At 35.9% G+C, this 23,350-nt stretch overlaps 1 protein-coding gene across 4 annotated transcripts in view; it reads left to right on the top strand.

Annotated features, from left to right (window-relative positions):
• LOC150103503 (TBC1 domain family member 31) overlaps positions 1-23,350 on the top strand; it is a 449,146-nt gene that overhangs the window by 103,436 nt on the left and 322,360 nt on the right. For all 4 annotated transcript variants that reach the window (XM_090398075.1, XM_090398077.1, XM_090398074.1 and 1 more), the window contains exon 6: positions 13,832-13,983. In XM_090398075.1, the coding sequence (XP_090254201.1) occupies positions 13,832-13,983 (152 nt within the window). The remainder of the gene's footprint in view (positions 1-13,831; positions 13,984-23,350) is intronic.

Below are 23,350 nucleotides of genomic sequence, written 5' to 3'. Positions count from 1 at the left end.
TTGATGCTGGATAAATGATGGGGGAATGCAAGAAAAGAATAGGGATTGCCTCAGTTGGAGCAACATGCTCAAAAGGACTTGAATGATGTGAAGGAATTGTTGGAAGGAAAGGGAAACCATGTCCAAGCTACTAATACTAGGGATATTAGGTTCAGACTTTGTAACCTGGATAAAGTTAGTCATTCCTCAAATCATTAGTGTCAGTGAGACATGGTGTACACACTGAAATAGTGGTTATAAAATTTCTTGAATTGATAGAAAGGATAAAGAGGAGTGGAATGTTACTAATGTTCAGAAGAGTTATGTCTCTCCATGTGGAACTTGAAGAAAGAGGCAATTAATGGCTTTAATGTCATTTGGTGTTGACTGAACTGAGCACAAACTTTAGATATTTAATGGAGTGTTGCTACATGCTATGAAATGCAGAAGGAGATGATTTCAAAATGTTTAGGCAGATGAGACCGAGGAATGGCAGGAAGGTGATAATGAGTGACTAACTAGGGAAGCATTATACGCGTGGATAGGCTTATGTGTTCGTCAGACATGTTATGATAGGTTTCACGGTATAGAAAGAACACAGATGGTTAAGAAAATAACTAATTTATTAACTTAAAGGCTAATATTTCGCTGGTCTTATATCCAGCATCTTCAGAGCACACAACATAAAGTTTGTTACAAAGGCAAGACAACCACAATCCGGTGTAACAGTGGGGACAGTATAAGTGATTGCAGCGTGCAACACAAGACTAAAGTCCTAATATGGCGCCATCTAGGTTATAAAAAAAAAAAAAAAAAAAAAAAAAAAATTCAAAGTTTTGAAATAGTAGTCCAAGTGATAAAAAATAAAAGTAATAAATATTAATTTGGTCTTAGGATGACTGTCTCCCAAATCTTTGGTAGATTTATACAGCCATACTTGTTAAGGTTTGGGGTATGTTTCAAGGCTTCTGTTGATTCCAGGAATAACCTCTCTGACTTGTAGAAGCTTCTGTGCATTACTTTTGTTTCTTTCCAATTGATCCTGTGTGCAGGGGTATCCAGAGCATGGTCTCCCAGACCCGACTTACCATAGCGAAAGTGTCGGATATATTTTTTGTGTTCACTGAGGCGGATGTCCACATTTCTTCCTGTCTGTCCGTAGTAGGCTTGATGGCAAGAACAGGGCACTTCATAGACACCAGAATGTGATAAAGGAGTGCATTTGTCCTTAGGTGAACGGATGAACGTTGCTAATTTTTTATAAGGTTTAAATACTGTGCGTAATTGGTGTTTGTTAAGCACCCTAAATATCTTTTCAGATGTGCCTTTAATGTATGGGATGGTGATTGTTTTGTTGTAGTCTTCTGTGGTAGGTAGAGGGGATTTATGGGTAGCATTTAGTATGTTATCTATTTTATGGGGATTATAACTATTGTTTAAGAAGGTTTGACGTAGGTGAGAAAGTTCAGCAGTGAGAGCACTGTCATTGGAACAGATTGCTCTAGCTCTATGGGTTAGTGTTTTTAAGATACCATATTGTTTAGAAGGGTGATGGTGTGATTGTTTGTGTAAGTATCTCCCTGTATGTGTGGGTTTTCTGTAAACAGAAAATGATAAGGAACCTTCTGGAAGATGTGTGAGCAGTGTGTCCAAGAAAGGCAGGCAGTCATTGACTTCTTGTTCCATTGTAAAGTGGATTTTAGGATGCTGGCTATTTAGGTGCACTAAAAATGTATTCAATGTGTCTGGGCCATGTGGCCAAATGGCAAACACATCGTCAACATAGCGTAGCCAGAGGCTAGGTTTGAGAGTGGCTGTGTTGATCGCTAATTTTTCCAGATGTTCTATGTAGAAGTTGGCTAAAGGGGGAAAAAGAGGTGAACCCATAGCTGTCCCATCTAACTGTTTGTATATTTTCCCTTTCCATGTAAAATAACCTGCCTGTACTGTGAATTTAAATAGCTGGGATATATCTGGGGGAAATTGTGAATTTAGTAAGTTAAGTGTTTCAATCAGTGGTACATTAGTGAATAATGAGGTGATATCAAAACTCACCATTAGGTCTGAACTATTTAAGGTGTGGTTTTCTAAAATACTTTTTAGGTGGGTAGAATTTTTAACAAAAGAGGGAGAATTGTGTGCGTAAGTGGTTAGTAATTTTGCTAAATATTTGGCTAGTTTATATGTAGGACTGTTTATACTATCTACAATAGGGCGTAAAGGTGTACCTTGTTTGTGTATTTTTGGAGCACCATATATTCTGGGTGCTTTAACGTGTATGGGTTTAAGTTTTTTGACAATTTCTTTAGGCCAGGAAGTGATTTTGTTCAGTAACTTGCACACCTTATTCTTTTGTGAGTTGGTGGGATCTCGATCTATGATTTGATATGTAGACCGGTCTTGGAGCAGTGCATGCATTTTGCTTTCATATTCTGTTGTATTCATAACTACAGTGTCGTTTCCTTTGTCTGATTTGGTTATTGTAATGTGGTTATTATTGCGTAGTTCTTTTAGAGCTATTATTTCTTTATGCGGGATATTATTTTTGGGAGGCTTAGAATGGATAAGGATATTGGCCACGTCTAACCTAATATTATTGGCTATGGCTGGAGGCAAGTCGTGAATCCCACGTTCAACGGAAGCCATTATTTTGGTTTTAGGCACATCTTTTGGAGTAACGGCAAAATTGTGTCCAAGACTTAATGCACTGGTGGCCTCTTTGGATAAGGTTGTCGATGATAGGTTCACAACTACGCCATCTTGATGAAAATGCGGCCGCTGTGTAACATTGCGTTGCTGGAGGATTTCATATTTTTTCTGGTGTCGGTTTTTAACTTTAGCAAATTCTTTATTGGCTGTAGAGTCGGAGATCCTATCCAAAATCTCCCATAGCTGCGGGTTCAAAATGTCAGATAATGTATCACGAAGTACACTGATTGAGGGAAGATAGGGAAGCATTTACTGGAAGCTGGAAATAATGTGTGAGTAAGGAGTAAAGAGATTGAATTCCTTTAACTATTTAGTGATAACTATTTTATACAGCATGCATTCGAAGCAGCATATGGGGAAAACACCAGTCATGGTTTGATGTGGAAAGTGGCTAGGTAAATACAAGCATCACAAAACAAAATATATTTGTGAAATTGCAGAGCGGAGGACTATGATAAATTAAGGAGATAGATTGGTGACTTGCATTGGCTCAAACAATTTAGAGGGGGGAGGGAGAGAAATCGGCAATGCTTAGGACTTGTCAGAATGTATTCCGATGTCCTAAGCACAGGTAAAACCGATGAATCATAAAATTATGCAGGAGCTTTTTGAGAAAAAGGATGCTATGGTAAGAGATATGAAGAACAGAGAGTAGTACTCCTCAGAAGCATGAGGAGTATTTCTCCTTCCTTGCTACACTCATCGCCTTCCTAGCTTGAACTAGGAAGGTGATGAGTGTAGCAAGGAAGATGAATGTATGCAAAAGTTATAGTAGGTTATACCTTTGTACTGTTTTATGTTATACGCATAAAACAAAGTTATACTTTTGTATTGTTTTATGTCTAACATCATGCAGCTCTTACTGTTTCAAATCCATCCATTGTTCGTGTTCTACGTTGTAATTAATTATCATTGCCACTGATCATTACCACCTGTGATAATCAGGCTGAAATATATGGTTTTAAATAAATATTGGTAGAGGCTCTTTATTGAATGAACCCTTTATTCCCTGGAGAAGCCTGCATAAGAAATAAGAAGAATATATTTAAAAAAAGAGGTATTATTATACAGATATCTCCACGGAATCAGAAGGCGCATCATGGGCGAGCCATTATTTACACAATACCTATCATTCCTTTCCTTAAACTCATTCACTGATGAAGCACTTGCAGTAATCCATTCCACAATCCAAGCAAAAAATCCTAGTCCTAACACCTTGCTATTCGAACTCTTAGGTGGTTTCCATGGGTGTGCCCTCACTCTCTGCCTTCCTGCATGTACTGAAAAAAACTTTTCAGTGTCAGTCCTATAAAACCTCTTAAATAACGTATGCTTTTATCATGTCGTCTCTTTTTTGCCTATCAGCAGCTAACTTTTGAAAACGAAAGGCCATCAATCACCTATTCTCATAGGGAGTATCACATAGACCTGCATCAGTTTTTGTCACTCACCTTTGGATCTTCTCTACCACAGATAACAACCACTTTATCTGATGTTCTGTTTTGGCTACCCTTGCAATATGCAGTTTCACTCCTTGTCCATGATCATCCTAAAGTTTAGCTTCATCAGTTTCCTCCAGTTCAGCTCTATCAATATAGTACATTTGTGATCTCTTCTTCCCAACGTGTATCATCTTATACTTCATCATCATCATCAAATTCCTGCCATGTACCCACAAGGGGTGTACAGGATATGATAGTACTACATGAAAAAATTATTTCATTACTAATTTCCTATCTACAATTTTCCTCCAAATCAGTCTGTTACTTGTCAAGACTCCAACATTATCAGATCTTATATTTCTATCGTCTAAGGCACTTTGTACCGTATCAATCCACCTATATCTTGGTCTTCCTCTGGGTCGTTTTCCTGCCAACCTGGCAGAGAACACTTGTTTTGCTAATCTTTCCTCACCCATTCTGTTTAGGTGACCATACCACCTGAGATTAGCTCTGCTAACGCATTCCTGAATGCAGACAATGTCAAGTTCTTTCCTAATATCCTCGTTTTTAATATGATATTGCCATTGATGCCATCTGTTCACACCTATAATTTTTCTCAGGACTCTCATATCTGCGGTCTCTAGTCTTTGGTCAAGTGTTTTACTTCTGACCTAGCTCTCAGATCCATAAGTTAAAACTGGTTTGAACATTGTCTTGTATACAGCTAATTTAGTGTTCCGACTAATTTCTCTCTTATTCCATATGAATTTATTCAATTGACTTCCCACCATACCAGCTTTGCTGATTCTGTTGTCTATTTCTATATTTAATTTACCATCTTCACTAAAAATCGTGCCTAAGTAGCTGAAATGTTTTACTTGTTCCACAGGTTCTCCATTCACAACACAGTTGACATTTTCAGTGATTCTGCCCTATTTTCATTGTCTTTGTCTTTTTATTGCCGACAATCATACCATATCTATTACAACAGCTATTCAATTTAGTAAGAGAATCTTGCAGACTTGTAGTGGATTTATTTAGAAGTATAACATCATCAGCATAAAGCAAAGAGCTGACATTAACATCTCCAATTTTGATATCATGTTTAATACCACTTTCCTTCATAATGTAATCCATATAGATAATGAATAACAGAGGGGATAATATACATCCTTGTCTCACACCAGATTTAACATTAAACCATCTTCCTGTATACTTCCTTCAATTCTAACTGCTGACTTACAACTCAAATAAAGACTAAGTATTGCTTGATATAATACCCCATTGACACCATATAACTGCAGCGTATTGAATAGCTTCTCTCTTGGCACCTTATCATATGCCTTTTCCAAATCGACAAAACTCAAATACAGATCTTTGTTATATTCCCATGCTTTCTCGACTATTTCTCGTAAAGTGAAGATCTGATCCTGACAGCCTCTGTTTGACCTGAATCCAGCTTGTTCTTCACCAAGCTTTTCTTCCACAATTCCTGTCAACCGTTTCTCAAGTATACTTGCATAGATTTTACTAGGAACACTCAGTAGGGATATACCTCTGTAATTCTCACATTGTTTTATTTCCCTTTTTATATATGGGTACTATGAGAGCTATACTCCAATCATTGGGAATTCGTCCCTCTGTCCAAGCTTTCTGAACTATGCAGTGCAGCCACTGTAAGACTCTTATACCACCATACTTCAGCATTTCTGGTCGAATATCATCTACTCCAGCTGCCTTTCCACATTTCAAGCCTTTGATGGCTTTTTCTACTTCAAGTATGGATATGTATTCCTGCCTGCATGCCTGGTCAGTGTTTTTTATCACTGTGCTGTCATCACTGCTTGTTTCATTTAGCAGTTTTTCAAAGTAATTACTCCATACTTCAAGGATATCTTTTATTCCAGTTTTCATGTCACCTTTATCATCTCTAACTCCTTTTACAGCACTCTTTCCTCCATTCCTAAGCTTCTTCAACAACCTCCAGAATATTTTGCCACCTTCTTGATATTTATTTTCTATATTCTTGCCAAAGTCCTCCCATGAGTTTTGTTTAGCTAGTTTTACACAGTGTTTAGCATTCTTGCATTTGTCTCTATATTCTCTAAGAGCACAAGCTGACTTATTTGACAGGAACTTTTGATATGCTTTTTTCTTTTCCTTCACTGCGTCTTTAACTTCCTGTGCCCACCAGGGAGTTCTGATTTTTCTATCCTTGCAGACAACCTCACCACATGCCTCTCTGGCTGAATCAATCAGTGTTTTCTTGAAGGCTTGCCACTGAATCTCCAAGGTTTGGTTCCTGTTCTCAAACTCTTTCATTTTTTCTTCAATAATCTTTGTGTATTTTAGTCTACAGTTCGCTTCTGAGAGCTGCTCAACTTTTATTTGCTTTAAAACTTTCTTACATGTTATTCTTTTCAATATGAAATTCAATTTTATCCTGCTCAAGACTAAATAGTGATCACTTCCAATTTCAAATCCTCTGTACACTCTGGTGTCCTGCACCAGGGAGAAAACATCACTATCAACAATAACATAGTCTATGAGACTTTTCTTATTCCTAACCTCTTCTCTCCATGTGAATTTGTGGACATTTTTATGTTGGAAAATGGTGTTAGTAATAACCAGTCCATGTCCTGAGCAGAAATCCAACAGATATTTGCCATTATTATTAGCTTTGCTCTTTTCTCCAAATTTTCCCAAAAATATTTTTGTATGTCTCAAAATCATTTCCTACTCTGCTATTTAGATCCCCAACAAGGACCAATTTTTCATTGTGTCAGTTGCTTTTTCTAAAGCATCAAAAAATTCCTCCACTTCTACCTTAGTAGAACCTTCTATGGGACCATAGGCACAAATAAGTCTCATTGTCCAGTTCCCCATTCTCATATTTGCCCACATTACTCTACTTGAGACTGACTGCCATTCAAGAAGATTAGCCTCGTATTTTATGTTGAATACTATAGCTACTCCTTCTTTTCCTTGATTGTCATTGACTGAATATAACATTTTGTATTTATTGCTCAGAAAGATATACCAGTTTTTGTCTTTTTTGTTTCAGTCACCCCTATTATGTCGATCTGGTACTTATCTAATTCCTCAGCTAGCTCCATTTCTTTGCCATTCAGGCTTCTTACATTGATAGTACCGCTCTTTAACTCTGGTGGTGTTGAGTTGGGGTGTGTTTTCAGATTTATTCCAGTAACTGACTTTTCGCTGTTCGCCCTGGTTCCCTGGCGAAAATAACGGGGGCCTTGTTTAACCGGGCGATGCCCCAGCCGGCATGAAATTTTGTCATGTTGTACCATCATTTTTTATTTTGGTTTAACCAATAAGAATACAATTTGATCGGCTAAATCCCAAATTGCCAGCCTATCCTCGTTCGTTCAGTATCCAAGTAGATACCCAACAGGGTGCACCATGAGAAGGTGAGGATTGGACATTAAGTCAGAAGCCCTGGTCGGTTCTCCGTATTCCTTTAAAGGCTATGTGGAGGTCTCCTCTCAGTTATACAGCTTTGACCCTTAAGCACCCCTCATCTTATACTTAGCCGCATTAAACTGGTAGCCATTTACCTTTGCCCATATTATTAGAATATTTGTTTTCCTGCAGGATCTCTACGTCACCTTCATTTATCATTTCTCCTCCAAGTTTACCACCAACAGATCAAATCATTCATTTCCTATATCATTGATGTACACATTAAGCAACAGAGGACCAAGATCTGAGCCATATGGTATACCATTGATAGGTTGCCTGCCTTCTCCTGGACTCAACTCCTCTATAAACCACTCTGATATTTGTCCATCAGCCATCCTCCAATTCAACTCACTAGAATCATATCCATGCCCATTTGCTCCAATTCATGCAACACAATTCTGTGTAGATCTTGTCAAATGCCTTTGCAAAGTCTAGCAATATCACTGAGTAACCATTTTATCCAACACCATTGTCATTTTATTATAAAAAGTAAGCACATTTTAAAGGAAGACTTATCCTTCACAAAGCCATGTTGTTCCTCATCATCATCATCAAATTCCTGTCATGTACCTTCAAGGGGTGTACAGGATATGATAGTACTACATGAAAAATTTACATCATTACTAACTTCTTATCTTCAATTTTCCTCCAAATCAGTCTGTTACTTGTCAAGACTCCAACATTACCAGATCTTATATTTCTATCAACTAAGGCATTTTGCACCATATCAATCCACCTATATCTTGTTCTTACTCTGGGTCGTTTTCCTGCCAACTTGGCAGAGAACACTTGTTTTGCTAATCGTTCCTCACCCATTTTGTTTAAGTGACCATACCACCTGAGATTAGCTCTGCTAACACATTCCTGGATGCTGACAATGTCAATTTCTTTCCTAATATTCTCATTTTTAATATGATATTGCCATTGATGCCATCTGTTCATGCCTCTAATCTTTCTCAGGACTCTCATATCTGTGGTCTTTAGTCTTTGGTCAAGTGTTTTACTTCTGACCCAACTCACAGAACCATAAGTTAAAACTGGTTTGAACACTGTCTGTATACAGCTAATTTAATGTTCCGACTAATTTCTCTCTTATTCCATATGAATTTATTCAATTGACTTCCTACCATACCAGCTTTGTTGATTCTGTTGTCTATTTCCATATTTAATTTACCATCTTCACTAAAAATCGTGCCTAAGTAGCTGAAATGTTTTACTTGTTCCACAGGTTCTCTATTCACAACACAGTTGATATTTTCAATGATTCTGCCTATTTTCATCGTCTTTTTATTGCTGACCTTCATACCATATCTATTACAACAGTTATTCAATTTAGTCAGGAAATCTTGCAAACTTGTAGCGGATTTATTTAGAAGTATAACATCATCCGCATAAAAGCAAAGAGCTGACATTAACATCTCCAATTTTGATATCATGTTTAATACCACTTTCCTTCATAATGTGATCCATATAGATAATGAATAACAGAGGGGATAATGTACATCCTTGTCTCACACCAGATTTAATATTAAACCATCTTCCTGTACTTCAATTCTAACTGCTGACTTACTACTCAAATACAGACTAAGTATTGCTTGATATAATGCCCCATTGACACCATATAACCGTTGCATATTGAATAGCTTCTCTCTTGGCACCTTGTCATATGCCTTTTCCAAATCAAGAAAACTTAAATACAGATCTTTGTTATATTCCCATGATTTCTCCACTATTTGTTGTAAAGTGAAGTTCTGATCCTGACAGCCACTATTTGACCTGAATCCAGCTTGTTCTTCACCAAGCTTTTCTTCCACAATTCTTCTCAACCGTTTCTCAAGTATACTTGCATATATCTTACCATGAACACTCAATAGGGATATACCTCTATAATTCTCACATTCAGTTTTATTTCCCCTTTTTATATATAGGTACTCTGAGAGCTCTAATCCAATCATTGGGAATTCGTCCCTCTGTCCAGGCATTCTGAACTCTGCAGTGCAGCCACTGTAAGACTTTTATACCACCATACTTCAGCATTTCTGGTCGACTATCATCTACTCCTGCTGCCTTTACATATTTCAAGCCTTTGATGGCTTTTTCTACTTCAAGTATGGATATGTATTCCTGACTGCATGCCTGGTCAATGTTTTTTTATCACTGTGCTGTCATCACTGCTTGTTTCATTTAGCAGTTTTTCAAAGTAATTACTCCATACTTCAAGGATATCTCCTGTTTTCATGTCACCTTTATCATCTTTAACTCCTTTTATAGCACTCCTTCCTCCATTCCTAAGCTTCTTCAACAACCTCCAGAATATTTTGCCACCTTCTTGATATTTATTTTCTATGTTCTTGCCAAAGTCCTCCCATGACTTTTGTTTAGCTTGTTTTACACACTGTTTTGCTTTCTTACATTTGTCTCTGTATTCTCTAAGAACACAAGCTGACTTATTTGCCAGGAACTTTTGATATGCTTTTTTCTTTTCCTTCACTGCGTCTTTAACTTCCTGTGTCCACCATGGAGTTCTAATTTTTCTATCCTTGCAGAGAACTTTACCACATGGCTCTCTCTAGCTGAATCAATCAGGGTTTTCTTCAAGGCTTGCCACTGAATCTCCAAGGTTTGGTTCCTGTTCTCAAACTCTTTCATTTTTTCTTCAATAATCTTTGTGTATTTTAGTCTACAATTCACACCTGAGAGCTGCTGCTACTTCTGTCTTGCAGTTGCCTTTATGTAGTTGGACTATTTTGTCCTCTTTCCAGTACTGATGCTTAAATTAACCAGCTTGATCAGAGGAACTGATTCTCCTGCACATTTTCATAATACAATGGCTGATATGCCATCTAATTCCATGGTTATATTTGCATTGAGGTTCTACATATTTTAAGCACCTCCATTTCTTCAGCCTCTGTTCTCACAACAGTCAATGTCACGTCTGGCATTGTAACATCACCATCTAGATAGTACATGTGTGGCAAATGCTCACCCAGTAATTCAACTATTTGGTTTGCTCCCCAGCATCAACACTTTTTCAAGTCATTCTTCCAAAATCACACCTCCAGGGAGCCCACAGATTCATCGAGGGAGGGCACCTAGTCTACAGCTCTCTGTCTCCACCACTCAATCCACCAACTACAATGAACGACAACTACCATCATCATCTACGCCAACGCTATCTACACCCCACCACCATCACTATTATTTCCACAAACAACTATTATTTCCACAAACAATCACAAACATCCATGCCCACGGCAGGATTCGAACCTGCATTCATTTGGCTGGAGAGCAGGTACGCTAACTACTCGGCCATCCAAGGCCAACTGTTTTATTTGCCACATAGTGAAAAATCTCTTTAGGATTTCTTTCTTTTGGCCTTACCACCTAGTTTCTCTCATAATTAGCTTTGTCTTTCTTTACTATGCTGGTCACCCTTCTTGCCCATGTGTTGTACTGCTCATGGACATGCTGATCACAATTTTCTTTATATTTCCTCGAGAACCTTTTCTTTGTCTCCAAACTCTTGCTTGAAGCTACTCATCCAACTCCTACCTGATTTATACTTCTGACTCTGGGTATATATTCTGATACTGCTTTCTTCAAACATCCCTTCACCAGTTCCCATGCTCCAGCACCATTTCCCCCCTCCAAGTTCTATTGCCATGGCACTGCTGAAAGCTGACTCAGCTTGTTAATCACCTGCTTTGTAATTCCACATAAAATTCTGCTTGTCTGGCAATCTTTCAAGTTAAGAGTACAAGATAACTTTCTCTAGTCAGAGGCAGTGTAGCTAGATTGATTACCGTTAAGTTCTCTGATGATCGAGCATTCTTGAACCTTGTGTCCCTACCACTACATGAAGCCTTGAATAATTATCTCTCTGCTGCTATATAAATTTCATTTCCTTCCCTGCCTGTGACCATTCTACTTCTTAATCTATGTCTCCATATTGAGTAGTTGAAATCCCCCATAAAATTACTCAGTCTGCACTCATCATGCTAATTGCCAATACATGTTGTTTGCATTCTCCCTATACTCCCTGGATTATAACTGCAACCAGTTACATATTTCATTCTTTTGGCTTCTATCTCACACCAGATAGCATCAGTTAAACTGCTCTGCTTCCCTTTACTTCTATTCTTTTTGACTTCAATTCCTCTGCTATCATTAGCTAAACCTCACCTCCCAGTCTGTTCTTTTTGTCCTCTCTGAAGATAATGTATCCATTACATTCTATTCCTATGACTATGTCATCCTCAGTCAACCAAGTCTCACTAATGCCTATAACCTTTGACAAAGTTGAGCTAATCATTGCCAAAAAAATCTTCATCCTTATTTTGAATATTTCTGATGTTGGTATAATACATGAATTGCAATACCTCCTTCATTCCACAACTTCCTTTACACTTTGTGCTGCTTAGCCCACTAAGGATAAGAATCTGGGATGCTACATTTAGCATCATGTGATCACTCTCCCACTTAGTAACTAACCTCTAGGTTGCTGGGACCCATGCTTATCTGTTATTCCCTTCCTCTCAAACGTAGTTTCTCCCTGACTCCACACTTCAGAACTCTCACTGAACAACACTTTCTCAAGACTCCTAACCCCAAATTCATTCAAATGCAAGCCATTCACCTTATATAAATTCTTTTTCTATCAAACTCGCTCCACATGTGTATAAACTCCATACCATTCCTCATGCACAGCCTGCTTGTCAACTTATTCGCAATCAAAGCTCTCCATCTCAGCTCACCTCTGGCATGCCAGGGCAACAGATTCACAACTGACTTTTACTTTTTTTCACTCTTATTTTTTGCATTCACTAGCAACTCTTTCATATCTTCTCACATACCACACTTGTCATCTGCTAAATCATTTGTAACAGCCAAAATAAAACATCTCTTTCACCTTTACTCTCTGCATCCTTATAACATCACAAACTTCCTTAATCTTTTCCCTAGGAAAACAGTTTCATCACACTCTCCTCAAGCACTTCTCTTATTGATTAATAACCATATGAAATAATCCCTATTTTCATGCTTTTGCTGTTTCATACTCCACTTTCTCTCCCCTTGCATCACTCCCTTCTTTCATTTCTGTATCATACCATCCCTTAGGCATTTCTTCAGACACTCAAGCTCACATTTTGTTCTAGGAGAACTCCATGTAATTGTGCTATCTTTTCCATCACTATCTGGCCATTCTCTTTATTTTCTGCTGCTTCATTCTTACAGTCACTCATACTGCTTGTAACACCAACCTTGCCAATTGCATTATCACACATTTATTTTTCAACTCACCACTATCATTCTTTTTACTTCTTTCAAAATTCTGGCATTCACCGATGAAACACTTACCACAAACATTTATGTACAAGTCAGTTTCAGATATAAAAGTTGGTAAGCCATAACATTGTATTGTCATTTTGGGAAAATCCTACCTACTAACTAAGAGAATGGTGTTATTATGTAGATGATCACAACCTAATTTAAATGATTGAGTAAACTTAACCTTTTGAGGTCATGGTACAATAAATGATTTATTGTAAAACATTATACATTGATTATGTGTGCATACAGTAAGCTGCTGTTTACCCAGCTCTTCAATTATCTGAACAGAGAGTTCTGATAATTGAAGTATAATTACATGGTGTTTCTACCATAAGCAGTTGGTATGCAAGGATTAGTTAATTTGAAGGGTCACTGTGTTGAAGACTGGATAAATGATATATTACTGTGTGTGTGTTATATATATATATATATATATATATATATATATTGTTTTTTTCCCCTAAATAAATTTGTTGGCCTAGTTGCCTGTGGGTTTGAATTCTACCATGGGCATGGATGTTTGTGATTGTCTTTAGGTGGGATATCAATTTCATTAGCGGTGTAAGACCACCATCCCACTTATGTGGAAGCCTTAAAGTGGCTTGAGAAAAAAAAAAGTTTCATGCTTTGTCTCTAGCACAGGGTTTCCAGATTATGTAAAAAATAAAGAAAAATAGAAAATTAATAAAAATAGAAAATAAAAAAGTCTAGGTCATGCATACTACCAATGTATTATAGGTAATAAATACTTGCTTTTTAATTAATGAGCCAGTACTAATGCTTTTTTTTTTTTTACTTTGAATACATTTTGAGAATTAAATAAAGAAGTAGCTGAAAATGTTTTTGAAATGATGAAATAATATCTTATTAATTATATTTTTTATAAGGTATTTTTCCTTCCTCTGAAAGATCACATAATAACAGCCTTCAAAGATGGTTCTGTTTTCATGTGGAATCATTTAAACTTAGAACTTTTAGCACAATTTACAACCAATATCGGAGATAAATATTTGGACTTGAAGACAATTGAAGCTTCATGGTATGTGCCAGTAAATTCTTTTTTTTAATTAGCTATAATTTTACAATAATCATAAGATATAATTAGATTGTGAAGAGAACTGTTGTGATATTTTAGTAGACTACATATATTATCCTCCATCATTACTTTGTGGATTGTATTCTAAATTATGAGACTAAAATACCATATCTTAAAGTGCAGCTAGCAATCAGATAATTAAACATCTATTGTAAACATTATGGGAAGGCTACCCAGATTGATTTAGACCTTTATTGAGATTCCTTTAATTTTAATAAATTACTCTGGATTTAGAGAAAGATGTTGAAAGTTTATTTTTCACTTGGTTAGAATATAATAAATTTAGTTTAATCCTTTATCCAAGTGTGAGCAACTTGCTCACACATCTAACCAAGTGAAAAATAAACTTTCAACATCTTTCTCTAAATCCAGAGTAATTTATTAAAAAGGTGGCACACCAATTGGCAACTCCTATAGGTAGAAATGACCTGCTAATGCTTCTGGCTGGTATCTCCACTTGGGCCTGGCTCCCACTGAAGAGACCTCAATAAAGGTCGAAACTAGTCTGGGTAGTGGCCCTTCCCTTAATGCATAACATTAGACATATCCGCAAGGAGATGTGTTTTGCATTATGAGAGATACTGAGACAGGAGTGTTGGTAGCTTGCTCCACCTTTGCAAGGAGTGCCCTGGTGTTGTACCACCTTACCCCTAGTCCTGAAGATACTTTCAGGCGCAAACTTTGTTTGCTCACACTTGGATAAAGGATTAAACTCAATTTATTATTATCTTCTAACTACAAAACAAAAAAAAAATTATTTGCAAATTCTTCTAGGATTAATAACTTTGACTTTACAATACATTCAACATGATCAGTTCCAAAATAAGAGTCATCTCATTCTGACTCAAAGCTAACAGTCTTCTGAAATTATTCTCCCTCCTTAAATTGAAAGAAAACTATTCTTGTCATACTTCAGTAGACTCCACATAAGCAGTTATCAGAAGAATTGACCTTCTTCAGAAAGTTAGAAAGAGAGAAAGAAAATACAGCTTTCTCTCTTGCAACATCAAATTGTTCTGGCTTCAATTTTGTCTGTTAAAAGGAACAAATACAGGGTTAAATAAACAAACAGTAGACCAAAACTAGTACTGGAATTTGCTGTTTCCAAACATGTACCATTATTTATCCTTAAAACCATTAGAGGCCTTCTTTTAGATTTTTATCTTCTCATGGTCGTTCACTATTTGAAAGAAAAAATGCTTTCATATAAATCAGTCAATAGATTTCAAATTCATTTCCATAACTTTTTCTCCTCTCTAAACGGGACCCATATTCTCATTCCAATCTCCACAACAACCAAAACATCTTCACAGCTGTTCTTACCAGTTGTGCATGCATGCATGCATGCACGCACACACACACACACTTCAGACTGCCAGTTAAACTCAATGGCATTCTTCTTCTATGGGTAAGACAAAACAATATGTAAAATAAATTTTCAGGTAAAAATATAGCTATACACTATCATTTTAAGTAAAATGATAATTTCTTAATATTTGTTGGCTGAAATTAAATTCAGTTCCTGAACTTGAAAACTGTTAACTCCATTTGTTGTCTTCATCACCATTATGAAACATGAAGTTTAATCATATTTTATAACATAAACTAGAGTTATAAACTGTTTTAATAACAACTACAAAATTTTATATAATGTTTTATTACAATAATTTTTATTCTCTCTGTGGAGACAAGGACAAGTGAAATTAAATTATTTTTGTTGGAAGTTTTTCCTCTTGGTTATACTATAAATTACAGATGCCATCTTAAGTAAAACAATAAAAAGTTTATACAGAGAAACAAAAATTTTGCATAAAATTTGCAGATGGAACATTATCAGAATCTATAATTAGAAATAATGGAGTAAGACAAGGCTGTGGCTTATCCCCAATCCTATTCAACATTTATATAAACAGAATCCTAAAAGAATGGAAAACAGTTGTCAAAGAAATATTAAACTAACAAATAATATACAGCTAAATGGCAATACTTTATGCAGATGATCAAGTACTAATTTCAAATTCAGAAGATAAACTTCAAATTGCAAATAACCATCTAAATGAAATAACAAAAAAATATAAAATGAAAATCTCTGAAACAAAAACAAAAGCTATGGCAATTGTGTGGAAATACCATTTAAAAAATCAAAATTATGCTTAACAATAAAATAATAGAACAAGTCACAGAATTCAAATACTTAGGAAATATAATCTCGCAATACAATACTGATTCACAATTGGAAGCAAGACTGTACATTTACTATAGAATGAATAGCATAATTAAAAGAAATTTTGGAAAACAGAAGGCTAAAAAAACCTCAGTAAAGATTACATAATGTAGCCTCTAAAACATCTGTCAAATTTGGAAGTGAAACTTGGATTCTAAAACAAAGAAACAAACAAAGATTGGAAGCAGCACAGATGAAGTTTCTAAGCCCTCTCATGGGACTCACTAGATTGGATAAAAAAGAAAAACACAGAAATAAGAGAATAATTAGATACAAAAAACATCATACAAGAAAGAAGAAGAATACCAGCAAAATTGGTTACACCACATAGAAAAGATGAATAACAATAGGATTCCTAAACTAGCACTAGAATATAAACCTACAGGAAGAAGAGACTGTGGATGTACAAGATTAAGATGGAAAGATCAACTTCATCTGCAGAGTAGGAACAGGACATAAAAAGCATATACCTAAATTGCTCAGACAACTATGAAAGATGCCAAGAAGTTATATTCTTGGTTTAATCGTTTATCCAAGTGTAAGTAAACAAAGTTTGCACCTGAAGTAATTTCAGGACTGGGCAACTCGTGTAAAGAAGCTAATGACTTCACATCACTTGCCTTAGTATCCCATAATGCAAAGCACATATCTTTACATGTATAATGCTATGCATTATGGGAAGGGTCACTACCCAGACTGGTTTCGATCTTTATTGAGGTCTCATCAGTGAGAGCCAGATCCAGAAGTGATACCAAAGTTGAAGTAATGCAGGAGTCACATTTCCATATACAAGTAGTCAAAAGATGTCAATCTTATTATTGAAATACTCAGGATTAGAGATAGATGTTTGAAGTTTTTCCACTTGGTTATAACTTCTTTATACAAGTTGCCCAATCCTGAAATTACTTCAGGCACCAACTTTGTTTTTACTAAAGTAAAGAGTCCAAAGGCTTCACTTTGGCGATGCAAATTTATATAAGTAGATATTAAATCCAGCATTATTTCAAAGCCGAATGTAGAAACTATTAAAGTTTCATAAAAAAAAAAAAAAAAAAAAAAAAAAAAAAAAAAAACCAGAGAGCTTACGGGAATACACTTGCTGGCATTCACGAGTTGCTCTAGCACAGACCATATATTTGCCTTCTATTGGTCCATTTTGATAAAGTTTCACTGGTCTGACAGCTGTTTCAAACTGTTTGGTTCTCCTCAGAGACTAGACAGAACCCTTAAGAAAACAAAAACTGTCATTCAGTACTAAGGAACTTGAAATGTCAGTGGGGTGTATTTTTGTAAGCGAACTCTTGGGCAGTGTGTATAAGTATTTACTAAACTAAAGAGCCAAAAAGCTTCAGTCCAGTGATGAAAATTTATATAAGTAAAGTGGATATTAAATCAACATTATTTCAAAGCCAAATGTAGAAACTATGAAAGCTTCGTAATAAAAGTTGACTGGATAAAGGATTAAACCAAGAATATAATTTCTTGTTATCTTTAATTTACAGTGTAACCAAGCAGAAAAACTTCTAACATCTATCTCTAATCCAGAGTATTTTAATAATAAGGTGTGACACCTTTTGTCTACTTGTATATGAAAATATGATTTCTGCATTACTTCAACCTTGGTATCACTTCTGGGTATGACTCCCACTGATGTGCTTTTGTGCTGTATTTTTCTTGCGATATTAGTTGCTCTGCTTAGTGGTAGGATGAGCATGCCATTTGGCAGAGCCACAGCTGAAGGTTCTTCTTGGTGACAGGGTGAACCTGTCACTGAGTGGAACCACTGCTGAGTTAAATGATTCTTCAGGTCAGTCATTGTTAGGTAATCTGAAGGATTGCAAGAATTTTTGGAGAGTTATTCCCACACTTAACATACCTCAATAAAAGTTGAAACTGGTCTGGGCAGTCTGTAAGGATATGTGTCCTGCATTATGGAATACTAAGGCAAGTGATGTGAAGTCGTTAGCTTTTTCATACGAGTTACCCAGTTTTGAAATTACTTCAGGTGCAAACTTTGTTTGCTTACACTTGGATAAATGATTAAATCAAGAATATAATTTCTTGGCATCTTTAATTTATAATGAACTAAATTGTAATTATGAATTTAATACATCCCCCCCCCACAATGGATACATATCAGAAATTTGATGATGACAAATTTCACAGCAGAATATTAAAACTGCTTTTTATTACATTAATGTAAATAATGGAGGGGAAGAGATAATAATATATGTTTAATTATCCCAGCCTTTCCAATTTTTTTATAAGATTGCTTAATACATAAGTCACTTGATTTATAAAAAATAAAATGTAGTATATCTAAATGAAAGTCATCTACTCCACACACTACTTTTCCTCTGAACAGTTGATAACCATGTATAAATCAGAAATGTGCCCAGCCACTGAATATTGTTCTTAAATTTTTGGATTATTATTATTATTTTGATATTTATTCCACACATGAAGAGGTATGAGAACTTATAGCACAGCACTGATGTGCTATATAAGGTGCAGATAAAGATTGAGAAAGAAGAAATCTATTGACATTTTTCTTAAAGAGCGAGAGGTTGAAGTTGTTTGTAAACAAAGTTTGCACATGAAGTACTTTCATGATTAAGCTACTTGTATATAGAGGCTAATGTCTTCTATATACAATTGCCTTAGTATTCCATAATGCAAAGCACACATCCTTTTGGGTGTGTAAATGCTAGTGGCCCTTCCCATAATGCTTAGCTTTACACACACTCAAAAGGATGTATCCTTTGCATTATGGGATACTAAGGCAATTAATGTCAGGACATTAGCCTCTATATCCAAGTAGCTTAGTTGTGAAGATACCGTATTAACTCGTACTTTTTTCCCCAAAATTAAAGTTAAAAAATCATGATGTGAGATATATGCAAGGATTTTCAGAAACTAAATTGATGTTTATAATTATCCTCAATATTCATTATAATTTATAATTGCTCACATTATTTATAAAATGAATACATTTAAATGTTAATTATCAACGTTATTTATGTGATCAGCCGCTCATCTTCATCACGCGATAAATTTGAATCTTTAGTGAGAATGCTTCTGCAATTAAATTAATTATTTCTGGTGAAATCATGTCCCAAGCTTTAAAAACAAGTTGCACAAAAGTTCTGATGATGGGCTCTTAATCCACCCTTGTGCAATTCAAGATCGAGTAGAAGTCATTGCTCTCACTTCCACATTTCCTCTACTGGTTCCTTCCAACTCTAGGCATATGATTGGTGTTACTTACTTACTTATCCTCTTTGTGCCCAGTGGCACATAAGGCTAAGATCCTTTTTTTTCTACAACACTTTGTCCAGAGCCAGCGTTCTCACTTCTAACTAACTCACCCATCCAGCTTCATTTCTTTCCTTCTCCATCATCCTTTGCCATGTGAGTTTTGGTCTTCCTCTCCTATGCCTTCCTTCAGGGGATTCAAGTCAGAGCCACCCTTGGGATGTCGTCATAGTTCATTGGTGACATAAGTTGACTCTTTTTCCATCTTAGAGGCTTCCAAAAGGCTTTCACTCTGAGATTTCATTTTTGAGGTTTTTACTTCCCAGCTGAGATAGTTGCTGTCTGGTGTCTTGCAGGGTATTCTATTCTTTTCATCAGTTATGGTTTGTTCAGGATTCTTAGTTTCCAAAATCTTTTGGTTTTTATATGGAAAGGGGGGATTAGCCCTTTGTGAAACCCCTCCTCCTTTCTCAACCAGGCTTGGGGCCGGCTGTGGCAGAGTTTTGATTGCTGTGGTATTAACATTAGATTGCTCAACTCAACGAAAAAGGCAAACTGATGATTGTTGAGTTGAAATGCTAATTCTCTTCAACCAAATTCAAGAATATCTGAAACTCCATAACAACATTCACAATCTGTTTCTTAAAGTTTTAAACTTTTTTCATGTGCGAACTGTATACAAAACTTTTTTAATTTCTTTTATTCATAAAGTAAAATCAGGGGTGCAAGATATATACGTGAAGGCGAGTTATATTCAAGTAAATACGGTAATTCACATGCAAACTTTGTTTACTTACACTTGGATAAAGGATAAATCAAGAATATAATTTCTTGGCATCTTTTAAGTCTGTAAACACATATGAGCAAGGTTGTTACAGAAGACAGATGGAATAAATGAAGAAGAGGAGAAGCAGATTTGATGTGTTTGCAGTTGTACATGAAAAAGGATGTTTGGCAGATTCTGCTCTTGTTTTAAGAGGCTCAACAGTGCAGAATGATGTTTGCCAATTCACTGGAGCAGTGACCATGGAAGTACTTGTAGAAGAGACAGAGTTGAAACATTACATCTTTGAGATAGAGGTTGAAGTGAGCCTGTGAGGGAAGAATTATCTTGCTCTCCTCTGGATAGCATCAAGAATTTTTAGGGAAGTTTAGGTGTACCACCCCAAATGTCTGAACAGTATTCTAAGGATGGATGGATTTGGGATTTATATAGGATTAGCAGCTGGGTGGGTGTAAAATAGCTTCTTGATCAGAAAAGACACTGAGGAAGCTATGTGATATGTTTATACCAGCAGAAGCTGAAGGTAAATGTCAATCCAAGAAGAGAGTGATATGATCCTGACTAGTGATGTGTGTGTGTGTATGTGTGTTACTGAGGATTAGGGAAGGTGAGCTGAGATTCTTTTAGCATGAGAAAAGGCAGGACCGTATTTTGGCATCATTGAAGGTGACCAGGTTATACTTGCCCTACTGAAGGATGATATGGAGATCAGTATTTAAAGCACTGGTTGCAGCAGATTGTTAGGGATGTCTGAGAAATATGTGGTTTGTCAAAGGAGTAGGATGAATGAAGTGTACTATTGTTGGTAAAGCTAGGATTGGTGGTAATTGAGAATAGGTCATTTATGTACAAGGGAAAGAGGGTAGGTGATAGAACAGAACTGTGACGCACTTCTGTATTGGTGGCAATGCTCGAAAAGAGGGTGCTCTCTGCCATAACCTGAGAGAAAGCTGGCTATCCAGTGGCTTGGAGTGGTAGATATACTGAAGAAAGGCAGTTTACAAATTAGACCTTGATGAATAACAGTGATGCCATCTTAATGAGAATGAGATGAAAGTGTAGGCAAGCAAGAGTTGCATATTCTGCTATATCAGATGGATTTTATGAGGAACCAGAAGATTTGGCTTCTGTTTGGAAAAGAGGTGTTGTTTGTCTTTATGAAATTGGAGTTATTGATAGTTGTTTTATATTTATTGTGTGCTTTCACATAAGCTGAGTATGAAGCTGGGTTCTTGATGCAAGTCACCTGCAGTAAACTGGTACCTGGTAGGATAGTACGCTAATCCCATACTGGTCCCAAACCTGAATAAAGGAGGATGGTTGGACAAAGAACTAATGACCCTTCCTGATAAAAATTCCCCGATTATGGAAACCATGAGCTCAAGTAATCCTGTATACCAGGTGTCACATCTGGCAACCTTCAAGATGACCACTGTTTAAGTTGGCAGGAGTATATAAAACTGATGTAGTCATTACTTTCATTAAACAAAAAATACTAATTATAGCATGGAATGTTGTTTCAAACTGGCAAGACATAAGAAGTTATTAGGGAAAAATGTGAGAGTACAGGAAAATCTCGCTTAATGCGAATTCGATATGTGCGATAATCAGTTTTAGTGCGATTGAGTGAAATGATACTGTTTCCTGCTTTAAGCGAGTGATTAATTAGTTAACGTGACTAGTTTATGCTGTTGCATTCTGAATGAAGAGAAATTAAAATTATTAATGCTCCCTTCAGAATCCAACATAATCCACCATATCAAAGGCTACATTTGTAGATATTATTTAATGTAAATCTCTTATTATAAACTATTATTCATATAATTACCTTTTGAGTTTTTTTAATTTAATTAATTAATCTAGGATATGCATTAATAATGGAAAGGACTCCGTATAAAAATAACGTTCAGATTATTTTAATTATTCCTGTATTGATAGTAGAAGAATTTGTGTTCATCATAATTAATTATATATTAATTGAGTTGAAAAATATCCTTTTATTTAGTTTCTGTATATAAAGGTATAATGTTATTTAATGCTTATGCTTATGTACTGCTCTAATTATTGTCATGGAGACAGAGTTAAAAATAGAAGGTGCGAGCGTGTGTAGCGCGTGAGTTATGGACATGAGATGGAATTGATATGAGCTAGATGGTGAGAACAAGTTTTGGCAGGAAAACGGAGTGAAAATATATAAACGGAAAGCGAGAGTAAACAACAGCAGTGAGTCAGGAGTTGGTCAAAGCAGTTGGTCGGCAGTCAGTCAGCACCAGAACTAGGGACTGAGTACAATTGGAGCACTCAGCTCAGTAACGGCACTGAGAACAGCACAATAAGGATGAGGAAATAATTTATTAGCAGCACTTAGTACAAAGAATTAAGTGCTGTAATCAGATTACGAAGGATCGAAATGTAAATTCACAACTCAGAATATTGATATGGAATTCTGAAGTTAATGTTGTATTCCATTGCTTTCGAGAAAGATTAGTGGAAAGCTGATTCTATTGCAAAGTAGTATGTGAGGAATAAGTGAATTTTCTAGTGCAAGTGTGTCTGCATATGTGATGCGCCGAAATTAAAGATTAAGTTAATTTAAAGAAGATTACTTTAGAATTGTGTAGCTCCAGTGTAGTAGATAACCTAAAGTTTTAAGTGTGCCTCAGAGAATAATATGTGCAAAGATTTATTCCGGTAAGAACAGTTGTACTTTATAGCATTTTAGAGTGAAGTTATAAGAGTTATCTCCTTCTGTTAAATCCTAACATTAACTGTGGTGTTTATGCTGAAATTAGCCAAAGTTAGAAGATTAATAGAAGATTAATACAATTGTTAAAATATTTGCTGTGTCAGTGGTAAAGAACTTTAGAACTATCTTTGCCTATTAAGGAGAAATTAGATTTTGAAGCTCAGTGTTTAATACCAAAAGTTAAGTGAATGTTATGTGTAGTTGAACTGAGTTAATTTTGCATTATCTTGTATCCAAAGTATGCTTATGTTATATTATATAACCTTGCATTAAATGTTTTGTTTTATTGATTTCAATTTGT

The sequence above is a fragment of the Typopeltis vanoorti genome, chromosome 9 (genome assembly GCF_054136105.1).
Source record: "Typopeltis vanoorti isolate ZY-2024b chromosome 9, IOZ_Tvanoo_1.0, whole genome shotgun sequence".
Lineage (NCBI taxonomy): Eukaryota > Metazoa > Arthropoda > Arachnida > Uropygi > Thelyphonidae > Typopeltis > Typopeltis vanoorti.
The sequence above is the reverse complement of the archived record's forward strand: the minus strand, read 5'-3'. Positions and strand labels throughout refer to the sequence as shown.